This window comes from Rattus rattus, chromosome 2 (assembly GCF_011064425.1).
Source record: "Rattus rattus isolate New Zealand chromosome 2, Rrattus_CSIRO_v1, whole genome shotgun sequence".
In the NCBI taxonomy this organism is placed as follows: Eukaryota; Metazoa; Chordata; class Mammalia; order Rodentia; family Muridae; genus Rattus; species Rattus rattus.
Genome location: NC_046155.1, coordinates 141,950,421 through 141,976,481, shown reverse-complemented (window position 1 = coordinate 141,976,481; position 26,061 = coordinate 141,950,421). Strand labels below are relative to the sequence as shown.

The 26,061-nt window shown below is 39.2% G+C and overlaps 1 protein-coding gene across 1 annotated transcript in view; it reads right to left on the bottom strand.

Moving 5' to 3' along the window:
* Gabrg3 (gamma-aminobutyric acid type A receptor subunit gamma3) overlaps window positions 1-26,061 on the bottom strand; it is a 599,492-nt gene that overhangs the window by 535,715 nt on the left and 37,716 nt on the right. Inside the window, exon 3 of the mRNA XM_032893505.1 lies at window positions 1,534-1,601. Coding sequence (XP_032749396.1) covers window positions 1,534-1,601 — 68 coding nt within the window. The remainder of the gene's footprint in view (window positions 1-1,533; window positions 1,602-26,061) is intronic.

The window sequence follows — 26,061 nt, the reverse complement described above, 5'->3', positions numbered from 1 at the left end:
ATGACATTTGTACCAATTCATGGAATACATGTTCAGGAAGGCTTTTACCCTTTTACAGATCTAAGATATAGCTCAGATGAATTCCATCTCTTTAGGCCTCAATCTCCCAGGCCCAGGGATATTTCTTATTCAACATTCACTCATCTCTTATTGAGTCATACAAGGGACCTTGCAAGGCTGCCCCCATTGGTAAATGACCATGCTGATGTCATTGGAAAAGTCTATTCCAACATTGCCAACATGCTAACCTGTCTTGAATGAATTTGACCCTAGATGAAGTCCTTATCTTCTCTGTGTAATGTCACTTAGGAACCTCCTCTGGCACATTTGATTTCCTCACAAAATGCCCAACCAGAATTATGAGCAGAAAGTGCATCTTCAAGCTCCAAGAGCTTGATACACCTCCAGACCCACCAGTGTACCATCCTCACTAAAGTAACGTGTAACCGTAGGGAAATGCTCAGTGTTAGAGATAAATCAGTGTGAGACACAAAGGCACTAAAAAGTTGTGTGGATCAAAGGCAACCAAACTAAATCCCAGAGTAAGAAACAAATATATTACAAATGAATACTTTCTCAGTACAGTCAGCGGAGTAATTACTTCCCAGCTAAGAGAAGATTACATTTTTTTTAAATTGATTTTAACACACCAGCCATTTCTCGTCCGGGCATTGTATGAAGCAAGTTTCTTTTATTCACTTCATCTGTCTGTTCATACTTAGAGATGACACTGATAACATGTTTTGTTTGGATATTTTGTTTTTGATGCTACAGATTACACATGGAACCTCACACAAGCTACCATTCTACCAGAAGCCATATCTTTAAGATTTCTCTTAAGGAGAACCATGTATAACATAATTTTACCATGACATGGACACCTCCTTTGAGAAACGGATACTTTCCATATCTGACAACTGCTACTGATTTGAAAGTATTAATCCAATGCACAAAACAAGACAAACCGAAGGCACGTGCTGGCATGCCGGGAATTCCATGTCCTTTCTCTTCGACATCGCCCAGACTCAGAGGAACTAGGCAGGGAGAAGCGCCATGTGGGACATTGTTTCCAACATCAAGTGACCTGCTCTGGGACTCCTACATGTGTCTAATCGAGAGACACACCACAGCTGGCAGATATGTCAGGTGGCTTGGTATAATGCATTCTATTACAGCATTACATGCTTAGCAACTAAGCACTGTCCATGTGGAATAATTTCTCTCACTGGATTTATGTGCATCCCTAATATTCATGAGGTCAGATAAAGCCAATGACTATACAACCCTAAATTATCCCATCCCAAAGGCATTACTATCTATATATGTGACAGTAGGAACAGTTAGCAATGCCTCACTACTGGGGTCAAAACCTGTCGCCTCTGACTCTTAAAGACTATTTTCAATAACATGGCACTTAACTTGAGTCAACAGTGGGCTTTAAACCTGCTTAATAAAACTGCAGCAGAAATTCAGAGGGGACTGTAAGCATGAAGGCGCACATGAGCCACGGAGTTAAACACAGGTGCTTCTTACCATGTTTATGGATGACACGGGACCAATGCTGTTAACATAAATGTCCACATCGATCACAGTTGGTTTTACTGTGGGGGAAAAATACATATATGTTAGTACTTTATGGTACAGTGAGAAATGGAGAGCACAACCCAATCCATGTCTGGAGGACTCAGCCACTAAAGGCACAGGCCTATGCTGCTCAGGTGGGTGGATTTCTTTTGGGGACTTCATTTGCATTTAAAACTAAACTCATCTTGCCTTCTTAAAATTTCAAAGGATGAGAGATTCTGACTTGTATTTATTTAGCTGTAGGAAAATAAGACAGCTATCCACTGCAAATTGCCAGTAACAGACGACTATAAAGATATTCTATGTTACTTAAGTTGATTTTCATGGCAAAGAAATGAGATAAAATATGAGACATCGCATAAGTAATTTAATGTCAAACTTGCTATAAACCTAAATCATGAGATGAGCAATATCAGTGGTAGATTAAAAAAGAGAAAAAAACCTACAGTTTCAAAGCAAAGTTCTAGTTGCTCCAAACGCCGAAGAAAAAAATTAAAACCTGACTTATCATTATCATCATTATCATTTAAGGAGACATACACATGTCTAGCACAGAGTTAAATTGCTATAGTCAAAAAAGTAAAAATTAGGGTAATAAAAACCTGACCTTTTCAAGTATGAATGTGCACACTTCCTGTGAGCAGCATACATTCAGATTCAAGTTGACGCAGAGATCCTGAGTGCATCGCACAAGTCTGAGCGTGCACAGCTCCTGTGACCACACACACACTGCACGCTAACTGGTTAATTTAGGTTCAAGAAGGCCAGTTCCTCTTCCCTTGCCTACAGTGGAACTGAGCACCACCAATGAGACAGGGAGTTTGCTGAGCCCAGGGTCCAATGGCCTCTTCAGGAGGGAACCTCTTTATCACCATTCAGGGAATGACGAAGGAGAGAACGGAGCCAATTTAAGAATATGTCTGCCCTGGAGGAATATAAACAAGATGCATGAACTTTTCCTGCATGAGGTTTCCATGGAAACAAGATTGTGTGCTTCTGCATTCTTTCAATGGGCCTCCTTCAGTTTTGCTAAATAACTGTTCATTCACAAATGGACTCCTTCTGCTTCTGGAACTAAGTGGTATCAGAATTTCCAAGCTCATAAACTCAAGAAACCTATAGCCAGAAGAGTAGTTTTCAGACTTTCCTGAGATGAAAACAATTTTCATGAATTTGAGCTAACTCCCTGAACATCTGTCAACACCACTAGGCAGTGTTAGCTCCAAAGAGCTATTGACATTTTGGACGAAAGCCCCAACACAATTCTGCCACTATACGCATGACAAATTTCAGATAAGCATGCTCTAAACCCAAAACTAGGATTCTCTAATTATCAAAATGATAAATCGCACCTTCTTTGCCTTCACTGGATTCCTCGGTGTTCTGTTTTCACACACAACAGCCTTAGATTATGCTATGCAGACTGTGTGACATTAGCCAAGACATTTTGCAAATGGCTTTTTGGGTTGTTTCAGAGTATTTGTTAGAGTCTGGGTTTCAAGAGTTTATTAATCTCATTAAATTAAAACTGCTTTTAGACACAAAGCCTGAATGGTGGAAAGTGGAAAGTGTGAAATGTATTGAGTGCAATCAATCACATAGCCAAGGTTTTAAGAAAGGCATTTGGAATACAGACACATGCAAACACCCATACACTCATAAATACTGGGGGAGCCACTGCTTTTAGTGGCTATCACTAAGCAAAGTCATAATAATGTCAGTGTCATATTTTAGAATGCCATCTGACAACTGTGCCCAGGAAACATACAGGACACAGTTGATAATTCAGACACTACAGATACAGTTCTGACAAAAGGCTTACAAGAAAACCATCAGACATCTAGATAGGGAAAATAGTAGTGTTTTGGACATACAATGCAGGAAAAACTAGATATTCAAGAGAAAAGGAATAAATTTAGACCCTTATACCTCACTTCATATCCAAAAATAAACTCAAAGTAGGTTAAATAACTAACTATACCTAAAACTATAGAAATATTAGAATTAAAGATGGGAGGGGGTGTTGTGATATTTACTTTTATGATGGTGTCTTGCATTAACTATCAATATCTCTGACAACTATATAAATTTTATTACACCAAACCTAAACCTTTGTATGAAAGGAAGAGCAGAAGGAAACAGCCAGCCTATCATGGACAAGTCACTTGCAAGATGTGTATTGTGACGGTTGACAAGAATAGCCCCTGTCACCCACAGGGTACTCGAATAGAATTAAGCACCATTAATGATAAGGAAAGTTATGCAGGCACTGTGGATGAGAGTATGGTAGTTCTCAAAATATTAAACAGAATTGCTGCAAGGTATAACCTCCAACATCTGTGTATTTCACCAACAGAAATGCAAAGGACTCAACAGATACTTGTATGTGCACACTCGCACTAAGGCCATTCTCTATAACTAAAAAAGCAGAAATAACTCATGTTCACAAAAGATGAATGGATAATCAAAGTGGAAATATGATGCAATTTTATTTAATCTTCAAAAAGAATGAAATTTTGACACATGGTACACCATGGATGAATGATGAAGGCATTATACTGAATAAATGATTCCATTACAAGGCAAATACTATATGAGTCCAGAATACTCCCACTTAGTGAAATTCATGGAAATGTAAGTGGAATCGTGGTTGCCAGAAGTGGTAGAGTGGGGAGTAATGCATATAGAATTTCAATTCTGGAAGACAAAGAGTTCAGGAGATGGATAGTCATGAGACCCAATGGTACTAACTTTTACTTCAACAAAAGTAGCTAAGATGGCAAGTTTTGTGACATATTGTAGCAGGAAATATTTTTTAAAAATGAACACCATCTCGTGCTAGCACCAGCACCAGCGAGCCCCATGGCACCAATGGAGTGTTCTCATCTCTATAGACTTTCTGACCCAAAGCTCCTGAAATGTCTATACTTGACTTAGTAAATTCCCATGGCAGGTTGCTGCCACACCAGCCCCATGCAGAGACTGCCCATCTTGCAGTTAGCTGTCACAAATTTCTGTAACCCAGTAAAATCAAAACTCTAATGGCTTATAATTTATCAATTAGATTTATATCAGTAACCTCTCACCCTACAAAACATCCACACAATAAACTCAGAGCCAACTGATAGTGATACAAATTGCCCACTTAGATAAGACAAATTGTCCTATAATTATCCATCTGGTATAAGATATTCATAGCTATCTGTGGATATTTAAAGTCACGTGGATTTGGGTTGTCCTTCTCTTCCTCTATCTTCCTTCCTCCTCCCTCTCTGTACTCTCTGTCCCATCTCTAAAATTCTCAGCCTGCCTTTTTTTTTTTACTGCCCAATCACAGGCCTTGCCTTATCTTGTGCCTGCCCTCAAATAAATATCACATAAAATGTAAATATATATAAATATCAACCCATAACATATACCACAAATTATATATATAAATAAACGCACGGATATTAACCATAATAATGATCTCAAAACCAAGCCCTAGACAATGAAAAGAAGGATGAGATATTTCAGAAGTTGGAAAGAATAACATCAGAAGGGACCAGTTTTCTAGGTGAGATGGAAAAAAAATCTATCGTAAACAGTATAGAAAAGGCACTAAAAATGGGTGCCATTTATTGGTTGAAAAATAAATTCATTTGCAATTCTTCATTTGAGATCTTTCATAGCCTATCTGAGTATTAATTTTCTAAAAAGTTAGGGTTAGTATGTGTGAAAGGATTGTGTTCCCAGGAATACTGGGAAAGCCTTGAGAAACCTTAGCCACAGTCCTCCCTTCAGAGGTTGCTGTGACCCTAAAAGGACAGTGTAGCCTACATTTCTTCCTCAGCTCGATCACAAACACATATCAGATGTACAATATTTAGGTTTTTTCTGTTTGTTTTTCCTTCACTCCACCATGCTATTTCTCACACTACTTTAGGCAACCACGGAAAGAACTGTGAGTTACTATTTGAACTGTCAGTAAAGAGAGAAACTTCAGTGACCAAGAGAAGGGCACCAGTCCAGCCTCTGTACATGCAACACAGGTTTAGAGTGGTGCCAGGAGCCTCTTAGCCTGAAGCGGGTAGTAGTAGGGGCACAGAGTAGGACTCTGATGTGGCTTTAAAGTCTGAGGGCCTCTGGACTTTCTAGCTCTCTAACTGTACTAAAATGCTGATGATAACTTCTAAAAAGTCCCAAAAAATCATTCTTGCTCTTTCTGAGAGTAAAAGGCTGCTGGTTTAGGTGCTTGACACCTGCAGCCTAACAATGGGGGATTAAGTAACAGGCCTTTGTTCTATCTCAGCAGGAACTGTGTAGCTCTAACTTTCAGCCTGCTAGTTGGAAGTCACAGAAACAAAAAGGGACTCTTTGAAAAGTGATTACAGAATTTATTACTAAGTTGTAAGAAGTTTCCTATGAAAGCTAAGGGGAAAAGCAGAAAGATCCTAAGTGGGGAAAGGCAAAAAATTCTTCTCTCTTCTAATCTCTGTGTCCTCAGTACTTATATATCTTCCAGAATACATCATCATATGTTAAAAAGTTCATCACAAGTTCACACACAAAATCAAATCATAAATTGAAATAGAAGTTTACAACAGAGAATGTTTACACGTATATCCATTAGGAGTAATTATCTGGCTAAACATCCATCACTTTTCACAGCTCCACAGGTTCACTGAAGGTTTAAAACCATACCTAAGTTATTAGTGAAGTTTTGTATAGATAAATCCAATCAATATTTTATCTTCTGTCCTAGCATCTATAATAAATCATTAGTTTCCTGTTTATAACTTTCGGTTAATTGTTTTACAACCTCTTGGAATGTGCTCTGAGTAGGAGAAAGTCTGGTTACTATCTAAGAGCAATTAACTGGAGACTGGCAGAGTTCTCATTGCAGTTTTGACTCTCAGGAAAGGACCTCATAGCAGTTCCATTATAAAAGAGCTTAATAATCACTGATACAACTTTATTAGGAATTCTTATAGGGTTATCATTAAGACTTAAGAAGTCATCTATTTGTCTATATAGCATTACTATAAGACAGTACATCATAGATCTGCAGAGATCTGCATGAAAGTGGTGGGCTAATACCTAGTCATTATTATATATGTTTAATAATAACAGGAAAAACATATTAATAGCAGGACTCTTTCCTAAAATTAATTCTCTTATGGCCTTGCCATTTAAGAGTGAATCTGTCACAGATTATATTATAATCCAAGGCAGACCATCTCAGGAAGATCACTCGCTAGTTATTAGCTTGCCCTATTATGACTCCTACAGAGTGGGTGATCTGATAATGAACAGAGAGACAGGTAGCCGACCCTTAGTCTCTAGAGTCTGTAGATAACTGTACTGTCTCCTGATTATTGCCATCACCACAGGAATGCAATCATGGTAAAAACTGAAAAGAAAAAATTAAGGACAGTTCATCCCCTGACACTGGATATTAAAATCTTTTCTGCAGTAAGAGCTTTGTATTAAGCAACCTTTTGTGAGAAAAAAAATACATTTTTATTTCCAACAAGTTTAAGTCATAGTCTCTGTTCAGATATCACATGAATACTTCCTAGGATATGTCTAAAATTCCAATGAGAGAAAAAGAGAGAGAGAATTCTCTTTAATTCACTACCAGCTTCCTATTCCTCAAATTAACACCACAGCAATTCCTTGATAACTCTTGGTTCCAGAACCCTCACATATATATAATCCTTGCATGCCCAAGTCCCTTATATAAAATTGAACATTTTCATATAACCTATACAAAACATATTCAAACACTTCTAGATAACATAGGGACTACTATGCAAACATTATGCAAATAGCTGTTTATTCTGCATGAGTAATTTAAATATGTTTTCCTCTGTAGTCCAGATCTATCCGCAGCTGGCTAAATCTACAGTTGTAACCAGTGGGGACAGAAGGTAGATGGCATTTAAATGTTAATAAATGTTTTTAATTTTCCTTCATTTAGCTCTTTCTTTTTCAGCCCGGGGCCTATTAGGAGCCATCAGTCTTATTTATTAAGTTAAGAAATACCACTGTAAAACAAGAGCATCTGTGGTCTTCGCTCATGGAGAGGATTACAAGCTGATTCGAAAGCATTGCTTGGCTTTTTCCAAGGTAAATGGAAAAGCATGCCAGGATGGTTTCTAAAATCCTCAAGAAAGTCTAAATCTTGATTTAGGGGTTAGGAACACATCATTATGACAGAACACATGGAAGGGTGCATCAGGTCCTGGATTCAACCTCAACAGTTAAAAACAAAACAAAACCCACACACAGCAGCAACAACAACAACAACCAAATTGTGACAAACCATAGATACACACCATGGCATACGTTGCTGTCAGGCAGCATTTGCTGGAACCCGTTAGGCTCAGAATTTGGGCAGACAGTACAAAAGGCAGGAGAAACAGAAGCTGTGCTTGGCTCATATGGACACATCTGAAGCTCTTCTTACAGAGGAGGCAGAAGAGCATGAATCTACCCACAAAGAATGAATTCAAGCAGAACCCATACCATGTTTAAGTGACAAGGCTAAACACACGAGTTCCAGATATCTGATTTTTATTGACCTGAGTCTTTTGACTGGTACCTTGTTAGGAGAAGTGATTCCTTGGTATCTGTGGTCCTTGAAGGAAAATATATTTTACATGAAGTAACTGTGAAGCAAGACCCTTCTTTGAACCTATATATTATATGATCACTCTCTGTTTTAGGCCAAGAACTCTTGTTTCCCAAACATGAGCTGGTTTCTGGAGAGCAAAGTTTTCTGATTCACTATGTCCCTCCTGTAGCTTCACACACAGAAAGGAGTCACTGATATTGTGGTCCCAATGACAGCTCTAGAAAGTAGGGCTGTACAACTTTTATAATTATTTGGCTTGTGCATGTTAAATGATCACCTGAGCTTGAGAACTGTAATATGATGAAGAACCTTAAACATCCTTCAGAACATGAAGACAACTAGGAGTTGATCCAAGAAGTCAAGTGGGGAAAGCTCTGATAAAATAAGGACACTCATGACAGTAAGTATCTGTTCCCAGATTTTGTCTTCCTGGGCAGAAAAATGCTGAAAGTGATATTGGGACAGAAAACAAAGGAAGTTGCATTCATTCATAAATAAACAAGAAATAGGCAATGACAGAAACACAGATTAAAATACTCGTTATAATGATTGCATATATAGTAAAATATAACAATATAATATTGGATATAATGAGTGCTCAGAGGGATAGGTGCTGCTGTGGGGTTGCACAGGCATTTGAGACTATGCATAGGAGATAACCCTTAAGATATCCCATAGATGGTACCAGGAGGAAAGGCATGTAAACTGTAAGTGAAGTACCATGGTCAATGGATCACACCAGATGACTACAACCAGGTCTGAAATATGGAAGATTCGCAAAATCTCTGTCTTAGTCCCTCTATACCAAATGGCCGCTAATAAAGCCCATTCAGATGAGCAGAATGTAGTTTTGCTGTCTCACAATAAATAGTAAATGCTCAGTACCTTACAGCTAGATCAGTTAGACTTCTGTCTTTCTAACCATGCTCACCTTCTAACTTGACCTAGTCATTACATTTCTAATTTTTATAAAAGATTAAGTATGAAAAAATTAAATATGGACAACTTAAATTTAAAAGATATAAAATGTAAAAGATACAAAGCAAATAACATTGATGTATAAAGGCTACTTCAAGTAGCTGGGAATTGGCCTTCCAATTTCCAGTCTTTGGGAGCAAGAGTAGAAATCCTATCACTCCCTGTACCAGCTGTCCATTCTTTTATATAAGCTACTAATCCTATTGGGCATTAAACAGACTGATCTCTAGTCCATCACATGTTGTGATCTCTACTGCATTAGTTCCTTCTACCAGTGGCCACAGAGAAGAGAAACAAGTAGCTATCAGTAAATAGTACTTGCATACAACCCCATTTTGGTTCCCATTCTACAGATAGGAACCTGAGGCAGAAGTGTATGGACTGTGTGGGGTGGCTTTCCAAGATGCTGCAGCCTGAGTAGAGGAGAAAGCTAGGATTCTGAATTCAACTTCTAAATTCTCTACTTTGGTAGAAAGGCTTAATGGTATTTTGCAGAACAAAGAATTCAGTGAGAATATACTATTATTTTTAGTATCCATCATCTTCATAATCATGACCATAATTATCACCACAAGTAATCACTGCGGGCTCCTTTAAATTCAAATTTTCTGTCTCTATGGCTTACATTGGATCTGTGGGTAATGTGTAAGTGGTAGCATGCATTTTCCCAACTTGAAAAAGTCTAGCTTTGGGGAAATGGTTGAAGAACTACAATAAGAAGTACATGCTAATCAGAAAGAGCTGCCAACTCCCTGGGTCAATGCAAAACTGACTCAGCTGAACACTGGAAGGCCAATATGGGTGAAGTCAGCATTATTGCTGGTCCCATTCCAGCTCTGTGAGAAGATTATCGAGCCATCTGGTTCTGCTTCTTAGGGCATACACCAGATCCAACCTCTCTTACTCCCGGAACTGTGGGTGGCAACTCTGAACCTTACAGTCTCATTGTACATATACTTTCCATACATGACCCCTGGGAAGCTAGAGGGAATTCACCAAGACCAAGAAAGGTATGCCACTGTCAGACTTGAGAAATATGCAATAAGGCAACCAAGTGATCCACATCATTGTTAATGGAAGCAAAACAAAAAGGTTTAGACTGCATTTTCAAAACAGAAGAAAACATAGGATAATAATTCTGAGCCACCATATTCCAGATCTTTGACTGGTACTTGCTCAAAAGCTTCTAAACAGCCACCTCCTCAAAGCATTTATTGGCAAGACTGTAAGGTACAGAAAGCATCTTCTGAGTCTTGCAACCCTAAAATCCCAGCTCTAAGGTCACAGTGTGACCTGCTTAAATAACTGGGACTACTGTGATTTCTCTTCTCTAGCAGGAAACAGACTGCGGAAACCTTTCCACCCACAGACTAATTCTATTGATTGTAACAGGAAAGGGAAGGTTTAAAGGTCCTTTCATGGCAGTTTCTCTTGGAATCTGTCTAGGAATCCTCTCTCTACATCTAAGAATATTAAACATAAAAATGTATGCAATGGCAAAGCATGCCTGTATAGCAGATTCCAAAGGCCATTTGCATTACACCTTTAAGCAGGGGAATGTCTGAGGACTACATATGCAGCCCTTAGTAGTTAGACATTCTCTTCATGCTCTTTAAAGCAATAATGAAGTGACATCAGCAAGAGGCAGATCAGGAAGACCTGGACTCTCTCAACAGAGAGATGGCAGCTCAGTGACAGCCCATGAACACATGAACAATTGCCTCTGTGGAAACACCAGGAACTGTAACAGGGCTCTGGCACCTGTGAAATACATAGCCCACCATGGAAAGCCTGGTGGGAAGATTCACAGTATTGTTTGCTTGATTCCCAACCTTCAGCTTGGCATACTCAAGAGAAATTGCAATCTCAAACTTTTCCCTGAGGATGAAAGACAAAGGCGAAGACTGCACCTGCTAGCTTTTGTACACAGAGACTGCTTTCTGCCTTGTCTGAATTTAAGGTTACTAGAAACAGGGTAAGAGTTTGGGTGGCCTCTGAGAACACAGTCAACAAGTATATCTGTTTTATACAACTGATGTCAAATTGATATTGGTTTGGCCAGCTGAAGGGTAAAGTTGCTCACAATCCTGTCTGAGAAATTGAGTTTGAACTACAGAACTCACATGATAAAAGGAGAGAAATGACCCCTCTAGGTTGTCCTCTTTATGTGGTAGCATCTGTGTATCCCTCCTAGGAACAAATAGTTGCTTAAAAAGGATGTACTCTGTGATGATTAAAAGATGAATATTGATTATATAGATAAAGATTGACTGTATAAAGAAAAAAGACTCAGTTACATGCTCTTTCCATGAGGCACACTTAAGATACATGACAGAACACAGGTTAAATGTTAAATAATTAACAGCAATTTTGTAAAAGTGGACACAATCAGAGTAGTAATGCTGAACTCTGGACAGACAAAAACTGTCACAAAATTCAAAGAAGGTCATCACAGGATGAGGGAGTGGGTGATGCAACAGGACATAGACGTATTAAAAATTGTATGCATATAATATTAGATTGCTCAGACACAGGAAGATAACAGAGAGGAATGAGGAGCAAAACTCAAGGTAAAGGGAAGTAGGAGACAGCAATAGAGACCAGATTCCCTAGAACTCCACCTGTAAGTGTGGGGTTCCCTAACCCTTTCAACCCTGCCTCTCCAGGCTTACTCTTTGTCCTTCTTCAGCCTGCCTGGAGGTGTCCCTCCTCCCAGTCTACCTCCACTCTAAAAGGTAGGGATCCTAGGACCCTGTCAGCTTTCCTTGCCAGGCCATCTCTTTTCCTTTGTGTCACATGCTGATCCACAAAAACACTTCCTCCAGTGAACTCCCAGTGGCCACGTCAGACCGGAACCCAGGAAGACGATTTTCCCTATCCTTCCTGTCCTCCTTTACAATCTTTCCAGACTCACTTTCAGTCCTGTAACAGTCTGTAAGCAGTCTGCTTACAGAAGCCCATCCTCCCACCATTCTCTGTATCTTGGGAATTTCCCCCCTTGATCTGAACCCAAGGTCTCCTTAGTCCATTCATGGCTGTCTTTCCAGAGTTATTTTTTGTCTGTTTCCCAGCTCACCTCCATTTCATGGGGAAGCTATAAGCTATCTCTTGGTACAGACCCAGGTCTTCCTAGATCTTCCCCAAGCCCCTCCCAGTCTTTTTTGCCTAGCCTTTATGAATTCCTTTCTATCACCCTGAGACCTGCAGAAGCATTCCCATAGCCTTCATAATTGCCTAGGATCCAGAAAAGGCAAGATCAATCACAAAATAGAACACACACACACACACACACACACACACACACACACACAGAGTATCTCATATTAGCATAAAGAAACATAGCAATATTCCATATACCTCATAACTCCAGATGCCTACACCCCAACAAAAAAAAAACCTTTAACATGAACAGCCAAGACAATATGCCTCCTCTAGAAGCCAGTAATCCTATTGCAATAGGCCATGAAAGATGCAATACTACTGAAGCACAAGACAAGGACTTCAAAATAGCAATTATGACCATGTTCAAGGACTTTAAATAGGTTGTGAATAAATCCCTAATTTAAAGATCTGAAAATGCAACAGTATAATGAAATAAAACAATTTAAATGTGAAAGTAGAAATTAACAAAGAAATAGAATCACTAAAGAATCCTCACACCAAAATAAAATTGAAAATGAAAACTTGAGGATGTTAAACAAGAACCTCAGAGTTAAGCCTCACAAATTACAATACATGGAAGAGAAAATCTCAGGTGTTGAAGACAATGTAGAAGAAATTGATAGCTCAGACAAATAAAGTGAGGGATACTATGAAATTACTAAATCTACAAATTATAAGGATAGAGGGAAAAGAATGAGCTCAGGTCAAAGGTACAGAAAATGCAACAAAATCGTAGAAGAAAACTCGCAAACTGAAAGAAAGAAGTGCCAATCAAGGTACAGAATCATATAGAACAGTAAATAAACAAGATGAGAAAAAAATCCTCTATGAGACATGCATAATAATAATCATGTACAAATCAAAGAAAGGATAATAAGAACTGCAAAGGAAAGCGACCAAGCCGTGTATAAAGGCAGACCCATTAGAATGATACCTGACTTCTCAATGGAGTCTCTGAAAGCCAGAGGGCCTCAGTGAATGGACATTCTTCAAACTCTGAGAGACCACAGATGCCAGCCCAGAGAATTGAACCCAGCAAAACTTTTAATCACAATTGGCAGAGAACATTCCATAACAAAATCTAAATTTTTTTTTTTTTTTGGCAATTTCTATCTACCAACCAGTCCAGCTTTATAGAAGGCACTAGAGGGAAAAATTCAGTCTGAAGAGGTTAACCACACCCAAGAAGATACAAGAAATAAATTATCCAAGAACAATAAATCAAAATTGGGGGAAAAACCCACACCATAGCAACAAAACAGGAATCAATGAGCACTGCTTTTTGACAACTTACAATATAGATTGTTCAATTCTCCCATAAAAAGAGACAGACTAACAGACTGGATTATAAAAAGGGATCCATCTTTTTGCTATATCCACAAAACTTACTTCAACATCAAGAACAGACATCTTTCAAGGTAAAAGAATGTGGAAAAAAAGCATTCCAAGCAAATGGAACAAAAAACAAACAATCAAAATCTCACAACAACAAAAACCGAAGCCAGTGTAGCCATTTTAGTATCTGGAGAAAAAAATCCAAAACAACAAAACAGACTCCAAAGCAAAACTAACCAAAAGAGATAGGAAAAAGCACTGCCTACCCACTAAAGGAAAAATCTACCAATTGCAATTCTACACATATATGAACCAAGCACAAGGGCACCAAAGTTCATAAAAGAAACAGGACTACAGTTAAAATCACAAATTTAATATCACGCAGTGATAGTGACTTTAACATTCTACTCTCACCAACACACGTGCCATCCAGATGAAACCAAACAGAAACGTGCTAGAGTTAAATGATGTCATAAATCAAATGGACCTAGAAGACATCTACAAAACATTTCACCCAAACACACAAAAGTATTTTTTTACAGCAGCTACTGGAACTTTATCCAAATTTGATTAAGTACTTGGATAGAAAGCAAGTCTTAACAGATATAAGAAAAATGATCAGACCATCACAGATTAAAGCTGGATAGATGCTCAAAAAAAGAGGAAAAAACAGAAAGCTTACAAACTCTTGGAAACTTAACAACTCACTTCTGAATGAAAAATGAGTCAAAAGAGAACTAAAGAAAGAAATTTAAATTTTTTTTATTATTGAGTTGAAATTAAAACATGATATAGCCAGATAAATGAAACAATAAATGCAAGTTATAAGAGGCAGGATCTCAATGTTAAGTGCCCACTTTAAAAAAAAACTGAAGAGATCTCATACTAGCAACTTAATATCACACATTTTTAACTCTAGAACAATAAGAAAACTAACAAAAATGAAAAAATAGTAATGAAATCAATTAAATAGACAAAAATTAAAATAAATGCCATCAATGAAATGAATAGTTGGTTCTCTGAAAAAAATCAAAAAGATTGAGAAAACCTTAGCAACATAAACTAAAAGGCAGAGAATATATCTAAACATATAAAATAAAAGATGAAAAGTTGGATATTATGAATGTCACAGGAAAGTTTAGTTAACTGTAAGAATATACTTTAAAAATCTGTATTCCATCAAACTGGAAACCTAAAGGAAATGGATGAATGTCTTCTAATATTCTATCTACAAAAGTTAAATCAAGATCAAGTAAGCAATTTAAACATGGTCTTAACATCCACCCCCGGAAATAGAACCAGTAATTAATAGTCTCTCAATCACAATGTTCCAGGGCCCTGTACAAAATCTTCAAAGAAGAACTCTGTAAAATTATTCACAAAACAGAAAATTAAAGAGTATTTCCTTTTTTTTTTTTTTTGGCAACTAAAAAGTTGGAAAAAAATCTTCACCAATTTTACATCTGATAGAGGGCTAATATCCAATATATACAAAAAACTAAAAAAGATAGATTCCAGAGAACCAAATAACCTTATTAAAAATGGGGTACAGAGTTAAACAATGAATTCTTAACTGAGGCAAAGCCCCTAAAGAAATGACATCCTTAGTCATCACGGAAATGCAAATCAAAACAACCTTGAGATTCCACCTCCCACCAGTAAGAATGGTTAAGATCAAAAACTCAGGTAACAGCGGATGCTGGAGAGGATATAGAGAAAAAGGAACATTCCTTCATTGACAGTGAGATTGCAAACTGATACAACCACTCTGGAAATCAGTATGGCAGTTCCTGAGAAAATTGGACATTGCACTACCCGAGGATCCAGCTCTACTACTCCTGGGCATACACCCAAAAGATGTTCCAACATATAACAAGGACACATGTTCCTCTATGTTCATAGCAGCTTTATTTATAATAGCCAGAAGTTGGAAAGAACCCAGATGTCCTTCAACAGAAGAATGGATACAGAAAATGTGGTACATTTACATAATGTAGTACTACTCAAGCTATTAAAAACAATAACTTCATTAAATTCTCAGGCAAAAGGGTGGAACTAGAAAATATCATTCTGAGTGAAAACCCAGTCGCAAAAGAGCACACATGGTATGCAGTCACTGATAAGTGGATATTAGCCCAAAAGCTCAGAATACCCAAGTTATAATTCACAAACCATATGAAGCTCAAGAAGAAGGAAGACCAAAATGGGAATGCTTCAATTTTCTTAGAAAGAGGAACAAAATATTCAGAGGAGGTAGAGAATGGGAAGGACTTGGGAGGAAGAAAGGAGGGGGAGGGGTAAAGGGGGTAGGATCAGCTATGAGAGGAGACAGGGATGATATACAGAGGACCAGAAATTTGAACAGAGGTATGTGGCAATGGGGATGAGGAACTGGAGGTAGCCACCAGCAAATCCCAGATGCCAGGATAGTAAGAAGCTCCCAGGACCCAGCAGGGTTGAGAATACCTGAAATGCCCAACAAAGGGGAGGGAGAATCTGTAGAGACCATATCCAGAGGTTAGGCAAGGACCCTGGTTGGAGGATGGAACCACCCACTCATCTCGAAATTCTTAACCTAGAAGGGCTCTGGTCTAAAAGAAATATGGGGACAAAGTGTGGAACAGAGACTGAAGGAAAGGCTATCCAGAGACTGCCCCACCTGGGGATCCATCTCATATTCAAACGCCAAACCCAGAGACTATTGTTGATGCCAAGAAATGCTTGCTGACAGGAGTCTGATACAACTGTCTCCTGAGAAGCTCAGTCAGAGCATGACAAATACAGAATTGGAGGCTCACAGGCAACCATTGGACTGAAAATGGGGACCCCAATGGAGGAGTTAGAGAAAGGACTGAAGAAGCTTAAGGGGTTTGCAACCCCCACAGGAAGAACAATATCAACCAACCAGACCCCTCAGAGCTCCCAGGGACTAAAACACCATCCAAAGAGTGTTATACATGGATGAACCCTTGGCTCCAGCTGCATATGTAGCAGAGGATGTATTGTCTAGCATCAATAGAAGGAGAAGCCCTTGATCCTGTGAAGGCCCAATTCCCCAGGGTAGGGGAATGACAGGGCAGTGAGGTGGGAGTGGGTGGGTGGGAGTGGGAACAGCATCATAGAAGCAGGGTGAGGGGGATGGAAGAGGGGAGTTATGGAGGGGAACTGGGAAAGGCAATAACATTTGAAATGTAAATATATAAAATATCTAAAATAAAGAAATAAGTGCAAAAAAGTTATTTATTACATATACAGCATTCTGCCTGCATTGCAGCACAGAAGAGGGCACAAGATCTCATTACAGATGATTATGAGTCACCATATGGCAGCTGGTAATTGAACTCAGGGCTAATATCCAAAATATATAAAGAACTCAAGAAGCTTACCATCTAAATATCAAACAACCCAATCAAAAAATGGGGTATAGAACTAAACTGACAATTCATGATAGAGGAATCTCAAATGGTTGAATAGCAGCTAAAGAAATGTTCAAAGTCCTTAGTGATCAGAGAAATGTAAATCAAAACAACCCTGAGAGATTCCACCTTATACCAGTCAGAATGGTTAAGACCAAAACCTCAGGTGACAACACATGTTGGTGAGGATGTGGAGAAAGAGGAACACTCTTCAATTGCTACTGGGATTGAAAACTGGTACAACCACTCTGGAAATCAATTTGGAGGTTCCTAAGAAAATTGGAAATAGACCTACCTAAAGATACCACTCTTGGGAATATACCCCAAAGATGAAACACCAGGCCACAGGGGCACATGTTCCACTATGTTCATAGTGGCCTTATTTGTGATAGCCAGAAGCTGGAAACAACCCAGATGTCCCAGGACAGAAGAATGGATACAGAAAATGTAGCTCATTTACATAATGGAATACTACTCAGTTATTAAAAACGAGGACATTCTGAGTTTTGCAGGCAAATGGATGGAACTAGAAAATGCCATCCTGAGTGAGGTAACTCAGACCCAAAAAGACGTGCATAGTATGTTTTCACTAATAAGTGGATATTGCCAAAAAAAATAGAAAAGAAAAGAAAAAAGAAAAAAAAGAACAGAATACCCAAGATACAGTCCACAGAACTCAAAAAGGTCAGCAAACTGAAGGGCCCCAGTGAGGATGCCTCAGTTCCACTTGGGAGGGAGAAGAAAGCAACCACGTGGTGGATAATCTTTTCAATTCAGTTTGCAGTATATGCATAAAGGATGTTGCTCTTTAAGTTTTGATGTTTGTTTTGGTTTTTTGTTTGTTTGGTTGGTTGGTTTTTGTTTGGTCATCCAGTGGTTTGGGGGTTAGGATAATATGGGTTTTATAAAAAAGGAGTGGGGTAGGGGCTGGAAAGATGACTCAGAGCACTGTACCCCATTTTTAATAGGGTTATTTGGCTCTCTAGACTCTAATTTCTTGACTTCTTTACATATTTTGGATATTAGCCTTCTATCAGATGTGGGGTTAGTCAAGATTTTTTTTCCAATCTGTAGGATGCTGATTTCTTATTGACTGTGTCCTTTGCCTTACAGAAGCTTTCCAGTTTCATGAGGTCCCATTTATCAATTCTTGATCTTAAAGCATGAGCCACTGGAGCTCTGTTTAGGAAATTTCTTCCTGTGCCAATGAGTTCAAGGCTCTTTCCCACTTTCTCTTCTATTAGATTTAGTGTATCTTGTTTTATGTTGAGGTCCTTGATCCACTTCGACTTGAGCTTTGTACATGGTGACAAATATGGATCTCTTTTCATATTTCTACATACAGACATCAGGAAGGGAGGGACAGGGGAGGAAAAGGGGATGGAAGTAGGGGGAGAGGAGAACATGATCTGGTATTGTGTGTGGGAAAAGGACTGAAACCCTGAGGGCCAGCAGAAAGAATGCAAACAGGTGACCTCTGGAGGAAGGAGGTTGGGAGGACCCTCTAGAATGTACCAGAGGCCTGGAAAGTGAAAGACCCTCAGGACTCAAAGTGTGTGGGGGGGGAAGAACCCTAGATGAAAGGCCCGATAGTGGGGAGAGGGAACTTGTTAAATCCACCTCCAGCATAAAGACAGGACATCAAGTGAAGAATGGAGTTGCTATCCCACAGTCAAAGCTATGATCTTTAACTTTTCCTATCTGAAAAAAAAATGCAGGGATGGAAAAGGAGAAGAGCCTAAGGAAAAGAATGTCCAGGGACAGGCCCAAAGTAGGACCCAGCTCAAGGGGAGGGCCCAAGGCTTGACACCATTACTGAAGCTATGGGGCATTCACAAAAGGGACCTACCATGACTGCTCTCCAAAAGACCCATCAAGCAACTGAAAAAGTCCAATGTAGATATGTGCACACAACCAATGAACAGAAGCTGCTGACCCCTCTGGTTGAATTAGCAAAAAGCTGGAGGAAGCTAAGGAGGAGGGCAACCCTGTAGGAGGACCAGCAGTCTCAATTAACCTGGACCTCTGAGATCTCTTAGACACTGGATCAGGCAGCATACACCAGCTGAGATGAAGCCTCCAACACATATACAGCAGAGGACTCCCTAACCCTTGAGAGACTGGAGGCCCCAGGAAGTTTAGATGCCTGGTGGAGTAGGTGGGGTGGGAACATCTTTGTGGAGGAGGGGTTTGGGGGTCAGGGGGGAGGTATGGGATGTGGAACTCTTGGGGGTTGAACTAGGAGGGGAGTAAAATCTGGAGTGTAAAAATGAAAATAAAAATAAAAAAGATTATCCACCATGATCAAGTTGGCATCATCTCAGTGATGCAGGCATAGTTCCTCATATATAAGCCAATTAAGAGTAATCTGCCACATAAAAAGACTGAGAGACAAAAAACACATGATCATCTCATTAGATGCAGAAAAGAGCTTTGACAAAAATCTCACATGCTTTCATGATAAAAGTCTTAGAAAGACTTGAAATAAAAGGGGCATACCTCAGTGTAATAAGGGCAATTTCTTGCAAGCCCACAATCATCAACATAAATGTAGAAAAATAAAATCATTTCCAGGAAAATCAGGAACAAGACAAGATTTTCCACTCTCTCCATACCTATTCAATATACTACTTGAGGTGTTAGCTTCAATAAGACTTCTTAATAAGAAGAGAGAAGTTATTAAGATCAGAAAGGTAAGAGGGTAAATTCAACTGATTTCATAGAAATTAAAAGGGTTTCAGGACATTGTGAGCAATTTTACTTAAAACCAAACTGGAAACTCCAAAGCAAATTTAGATAAACTGGAAGAACTGGACAATCCCAAGAAATGTATTGCCTATTATTACTGAAGTACTGAAGTAAAGTATCTGAGCTATGCCTTGACTAAGATTGAACTCTCCATGAAAACCCTCTGACACTGTGTGATATGATTCCTTCACAAACTTTTCCAAAGATAAAAGGAGGGAACATTTCCAAACTTATCCAAGTTGCCTGACACAAAATCAAGAGCACTTCAAGAAAATGGTAGAACAATATCATTGATCAATGTTGACAAAAAAGGAACACTGGAAAAGACACCAAGGCCAGGGACCTAGGAGAAAACAATATACTACTGTTCTACTAAAGGAATGTAGCCATAAGATGACTCCTAAGGCCATTCTGTTATATCTGTCACACACACACACACACACACACACACACACACACACACACACACACACGCACACACACACACACGCACACATACATATGCATACATGCCTTGCTCAGCCATCATTAAAGATCTCTCCTATATTAACAGGAAGAAATGCAGAGTCCTGCACCTGGACATTGTGCAGAGAGTGAAAGTCCTTGGAACACTAGGTCCTAAATTATTCCCATCAGCAGTCAGTTAACTCTATGGAAGAAGAAGCAGAAAAAAAATGTAAGATCCAATGAGAAACCTTCTGAACACAACAGGACCCATGTACATATGAATTTATGGAAACTGTGTCAGCATGCACAGATCCTACATAGGTCTATACCAGATGTGGTCCCAGTGTTGAAAAAAATAGACACACATCCCTGTCCAGAACCCAGAAGCCATCTCAAATTGACAACCACTAGCAAATAAAACATTAGATCTCTCCAATGGAGTCTAACTAGGTATACAAACCACTCTTCAGAGATATTTTGCAGACTGTTAATAAACGTTCAATCTCTCCTCTTGCCCACCACCAACCAGAGACAGTGGAAGGGAAGAGTTATTATGATATGGGACAAACCGACCTGTTTAGCAATAGTTCTTTTGGGGGTGAGCTCAATCTTCTTTGTCAGTTCAATCTCTAGCAGATACCAATTACAAACATGCAACTTCAGTCCCATCCTCTCACCAGGCAAACACCAGGCACGAACCAGAAGCTGTAAGTAAATCCTGAAGAAACTGCAAGGCTCGACAACCAGCCTAAGGCAAGGCTGTAAGAAGCTGAGGGAACCTTTCAAGCAGTCTGGGGTGAGTGTCTTTCAATGGTAGTGTTCCCACAAGTTGAGCTCAGCAACACTATATAAGGTGAACCAATACATGTGTGTAGTTAAGCCAGAAATAGCAAGGCAGAGCAAGCCAAACAAACCAATGTTCAATGCTCATTTCCCACTATCTGTGGGGTCATATTTATACTCATTTGTCACATGTTTTTTCATGTGTTTGCTATATCGAAACATCCTTTCACTTGTGTCTGCTTGAGGAAAACATTCTTTCATGGGTCTGCTCCAGCAAGCTATCTTTTCACCTGCGTGTCTCAGCAAAACTTCATTTGACATATCTGACTTTCCAAACAAACAGAAGTTTCCACTTCAAGGCCCCATGCCCTGGGAACACAGGCCCTTATCCCTAACCTAGAAGCCATATCCAATTGTAACTGCTAGTAAATAAAACATTAGTTCTCTACAGCAGTGTCTTACAGTGTATACAAACCACTGTTAAGGGCAAGCCCAGCAATAGAGCAAGTGGATTCTTTGGAGGGTTTTGTCTCATGTTTTGCCAGGGTTTGTTTGTTTGTTTTGGGCTTTTGTTGTTGTTCGTTTGTTTTTGTTCATCTGTTTGAAGGACAGTAGTTTTAAGGAGCTCTGATCATGGGAATTTCCTGTCTTCTCTTCCAATTGGCCAATATTTCCCTCCAAATACCCCATCTCATTGGTCTATGACACAGCCCTATCTAATGAAAAGTCTGAGTCTCCAGTCAGTTCTCTTTTCTGCTCCTTGGCTGTTTCATAACAAATTTTTCCTGTAACTTTCCAACTTCCAGAGTTCTGAGGTAGGCCATCATCAACACCAGGGCCAGCGCCCACTACCAGGTGAAGGATAGAGGGGCCAAGTATCTCTAGCTTATCTGAAAAATTAGGAGCTATAAGCCACCTGGTACTGTAAGTGGATCCTATTTGTTTCTTACAGTATGAGGCACTCAAAATAGTCAAGCTCCAGCTGTGAACTTTGATGAAACTATTAGAACTGATTAATCTTAGCTACTAAAAAATATTTTAGATTTTAATGAATTGTTTCAAATGTTTCCAGTATTACAAACAGTTTATGGGTTCTATTAAAAAATATCTTCCCAGAGTTGGGATTCTGAATATTCCCCAAAACCCACATATTTAGTGGGTCTCTAGTCTGGCATTATTAAGAGGTGGTAGAAACTTTGAAATGCTGAACTCATGGAAGTTTTAATTCACTGCTGGAAGGCCACTGAAGGGTACTATGTGATCCTGGCTTCTTCCTCTCCACTTTTAGTGTTCTGGCAATGAGGTAAACTGTGCTTTGAAAGAAATTGATCCCCAAGTCATGGACTAGAACCTCTATAATCATGTACCAAAATAAACCTTTTCTTTTATGAGTTCATTAACACTAGTATTTATTTCAGTATCAGAAACCTTACTACCATACTCTTTCTGAGAGGAAGTGCCTTTCTCCCAGTCAATCTCCACTAATAAATAAACATCATTAGCAGGCAAACACTTAGCAGCACAGAAGTCTAGGGGCTGAGAGACAAACAGTAGGCCAGGCATAATTCCCAGTTTCACAGATTTTTTATTGTAATGGGTATAGCAGGCATCGATCCAATAAACTAATCAATAATCAAGATATTTATAAGTGTAATTAGTCTGACAAAGGAACAAAACAAGGTGTGAAGGTAAAAAAGTGACTATAGGAGTTCACTCCTTGAAACTCTTCTTCTCACGAAATTAAAACAGGGATGTGCTTAGTTTTCCATAAGCATGTGACCCAGGACCTCTGGATGTATGTATAATAGGAACTCTAGAGGAAGATATGTTGAAACAACATTCTTGAAAAAAATCAGAAATGATTTTTAAAAAACAAATTACAGACATTCAATTATAGATCCTAGTATCTTACCAGGTCTCAATAACAACAGACATAAGAAAACTACATAAGCTGAATGATCCTTAAAAGAAAAAGAAACCTAAGTGGTGTAGTCCAGATAAAGAGTTCCACAGAATAAAGGTCAATCTCAGAATGATGGTCAGTGTCTCCTGAGAAACAACAGAAAGCAAGCCACAGCAGTAGATTATTATTCAACAATAACAACCAGAAATACAAATGGTTTGTAATTCTAGTCTCAAAAAAAACCCTTCACAAAAAAAAAAAAAAAAAAAAAAAAAACACCAAGGCGAAGTTAGCATCTTCAGAATAGAGCCAACGAGGCTTCATTTCCATCAGAACTTCAGTATCAGAAATGGGCAAAATGTCCCATATCTTCAACAAATCCACAGAAATGTCCATAAAGAGCTATCACAGTAAGAAAAAGAATAAAGACAATTCAATGTCTCGCCTTGGAGCACTCTCGGAAAAGCAAAGAAACTGAATAGAGACCAGAAATGTTCCAGTAAGAGCCCAAGTGCTGTAGAGTTTGCACAGTTCAGGAAGGAAGCATGGCAGAGAAGTGACCTTTGAAAGGAAGTTAAGAATCTTGAGAACCAGACAGGCCATGCTGTCAGAAGACAGGAACAACTGCTGGGAAAAGAGCAGTGCTGCTTCTGTCCAGGATCACCAGGTAAGTCCTCTGCTTTCCACTCAAGTAATACTTATTGTGAGCAAAACAATCAAAGCAAAGTGTGTTTGGAAGAACCTCAATAAAATGGAAACTGATGACAGCAGAACGCATTGGGTTGTATGGTACAGAATTGAGTCAAGAAAGCTTTCGTTTCACAAATGAGTTTATCCAGACTATTCTGGACGTGGAATTGTGTATGGATGAAATGAATGTATGATCCTATAATCCCTATAGAGATGGCCAGCTGAAGCCTTCTGTATCTGTGAAGTAATAGAATTTGATAGAACAGTCAGGTACCTCAAATTCCCAGTCAGTTAGAGGGTTTGAAGCCAAAACAATAATAGATTTGAGAAAAATCTGCAAGTCCAAGGAGATAGTGAATGAAACCAAAGGTTGGTGTTGCTGTCAAATGAAGACACAAGAGAAGCAAAAATATGGTTTAATGAATGGTCGTGAATCTGGGTGATGGGGAAAGATACCAGAAAGGGTTAGTAAGTCAGGAAAAGATAACTCACTAATGCAGAGGAATGTGTTTACTCCTGTGTAGGAGCATGCTTGTGATCCTGGGACAATGTCCAGCCCTTTCTAATTTGCTTCCTACTGTGGATTGATGATATTGCATTTAAAGCGTGAGACCTCACAGTGAAGCTCTCTTAATGATAAAGACCTCACAGTTTGCCTTGAGGATGAGAGGAATATTAACAGAATACTAACATGAGTTAGCATTTGCTGAGCATCTGATGAAATTATAGGCTCAGCGATAAGCTTGCTAAATAAGGCCAAGGCAAACACACACATGGAGAAACTTAAAGAAAAAAAAGGAAAAAAGACCACAGCCTTCACTGCCTCCAACAAACTCTTTCTTCTGCCTGGCAATATAATTCTTGCTCATCTGCAATGTAACTGTGTAGATAGGAACAGTGGTCTCTATTTATCCAGGAAGTGTTGATTTCTAGGCACCCACACACTCACCATGACTATACACATAGACACCAATCCTCTGATACTCAAATCTGAAAGTGTGTAGTATTTGCGCAGAGTCTGTATACTCATAGAACATATGATGCTATAAGAAACATAAGACCGTGTTAAACGGATGGTTTAAGAAATTCTGACAAGGAATGACATACACTCATATGAAGCATATAAAAACGTTTTCTCAAATACATGGAATCCATACTTAGTTTAATACAGTGATCGAATATGGAGTGCTACTATGTATAAATATATGTTTGAGTTATTGGAGGAGCATAGTTTTCTCAATGGTCATGTATTACTTGATACCATACAACTTGATAGAACTATTACTTTTGAGCTAATATGACCAACTTAGCAAAAAGACATCAGTACAACTTTCAGAGGAAGAGTGAAAGAGTTGGGAACCCACCTGAAGGATCACTCTTGAGTATGCTGTCAGTACTGAATCCTGTCAAATGTGGGAACTTAATAGCAGCCTGGAGAATCCTCAGTCAGCCTATGTGTCTGATCACAGATATCTCAGGCAGAGGACATCAAAAGCAGACGCTATACTCTGAATTGTACCGAACAGGAGGCCTGAGCGGAGCCTTACAGTGTTTTTCCTCCTGCCTTCCTGACACTCCTTTGCAAATGCCCCCACTTTAAAGGGGAGGGAATCTGGGTTTCCCTTTGAAGTAGCCTCCTCTGGGCACTATTGAAAAGGTCAAATGGGGCTTGTTGGAGCACACTTTTATGTACTAGCACGGGAAGGGCCTGACCAGCCTTGTCTACAGAGACAGTTTCAGGACTGTCAGGGTTCTGTTACACAAAAAAGCCAGTCTCAAAAACAATAAAAACAAAATAAAACAAAACAAAAAGACAGCTTTATAACTAGGTGTGGTGGCACACGCCTTCAATCCTAGCACTTGGGAGGCAGAGGCAGGAGGATCTCTGAACCTGTCCACATGTGAGTTTCAGGACAGTAAGGACTATATAAAGAAACTGTATAGAGGGGTTGGGGAAGGGACCCAACAACATCTTCTATCATTAGCTTCCTCCTGAAGCAGCTCTGCCGGTGTTGGCTATGGGGACCCTGGAGAACTTGTAAGCATTAATCTCATTTCCTTTCCTGCTCACTGTGTCTATGTGAGTAGTTGTCAGGTGATGGTGAGAGGAGAACGAGGTAGAGAAAGGAGAAAGAGGTGGAATAGGAGGAAGAGGAGAGGAAGAAGAGGAGAAGGAAGAAGAGGAAAAGGAGAAAGAGGGAGGGAGAGAGAAAAGTATCCAATGTTTAGGCAAGACTATGAGGATTTAACTTAATAGCAAGATTAATTTGTTTCATTTTCAGGAGGAATACAAGCCTGCCAATTTACAGAACAGCAGGATCCAGGCCACTGCCCTGGACGTTCAAGTGGACATCTGAATGATTTTTACTCAAACTACCCCTGTCCCCTCCATATCT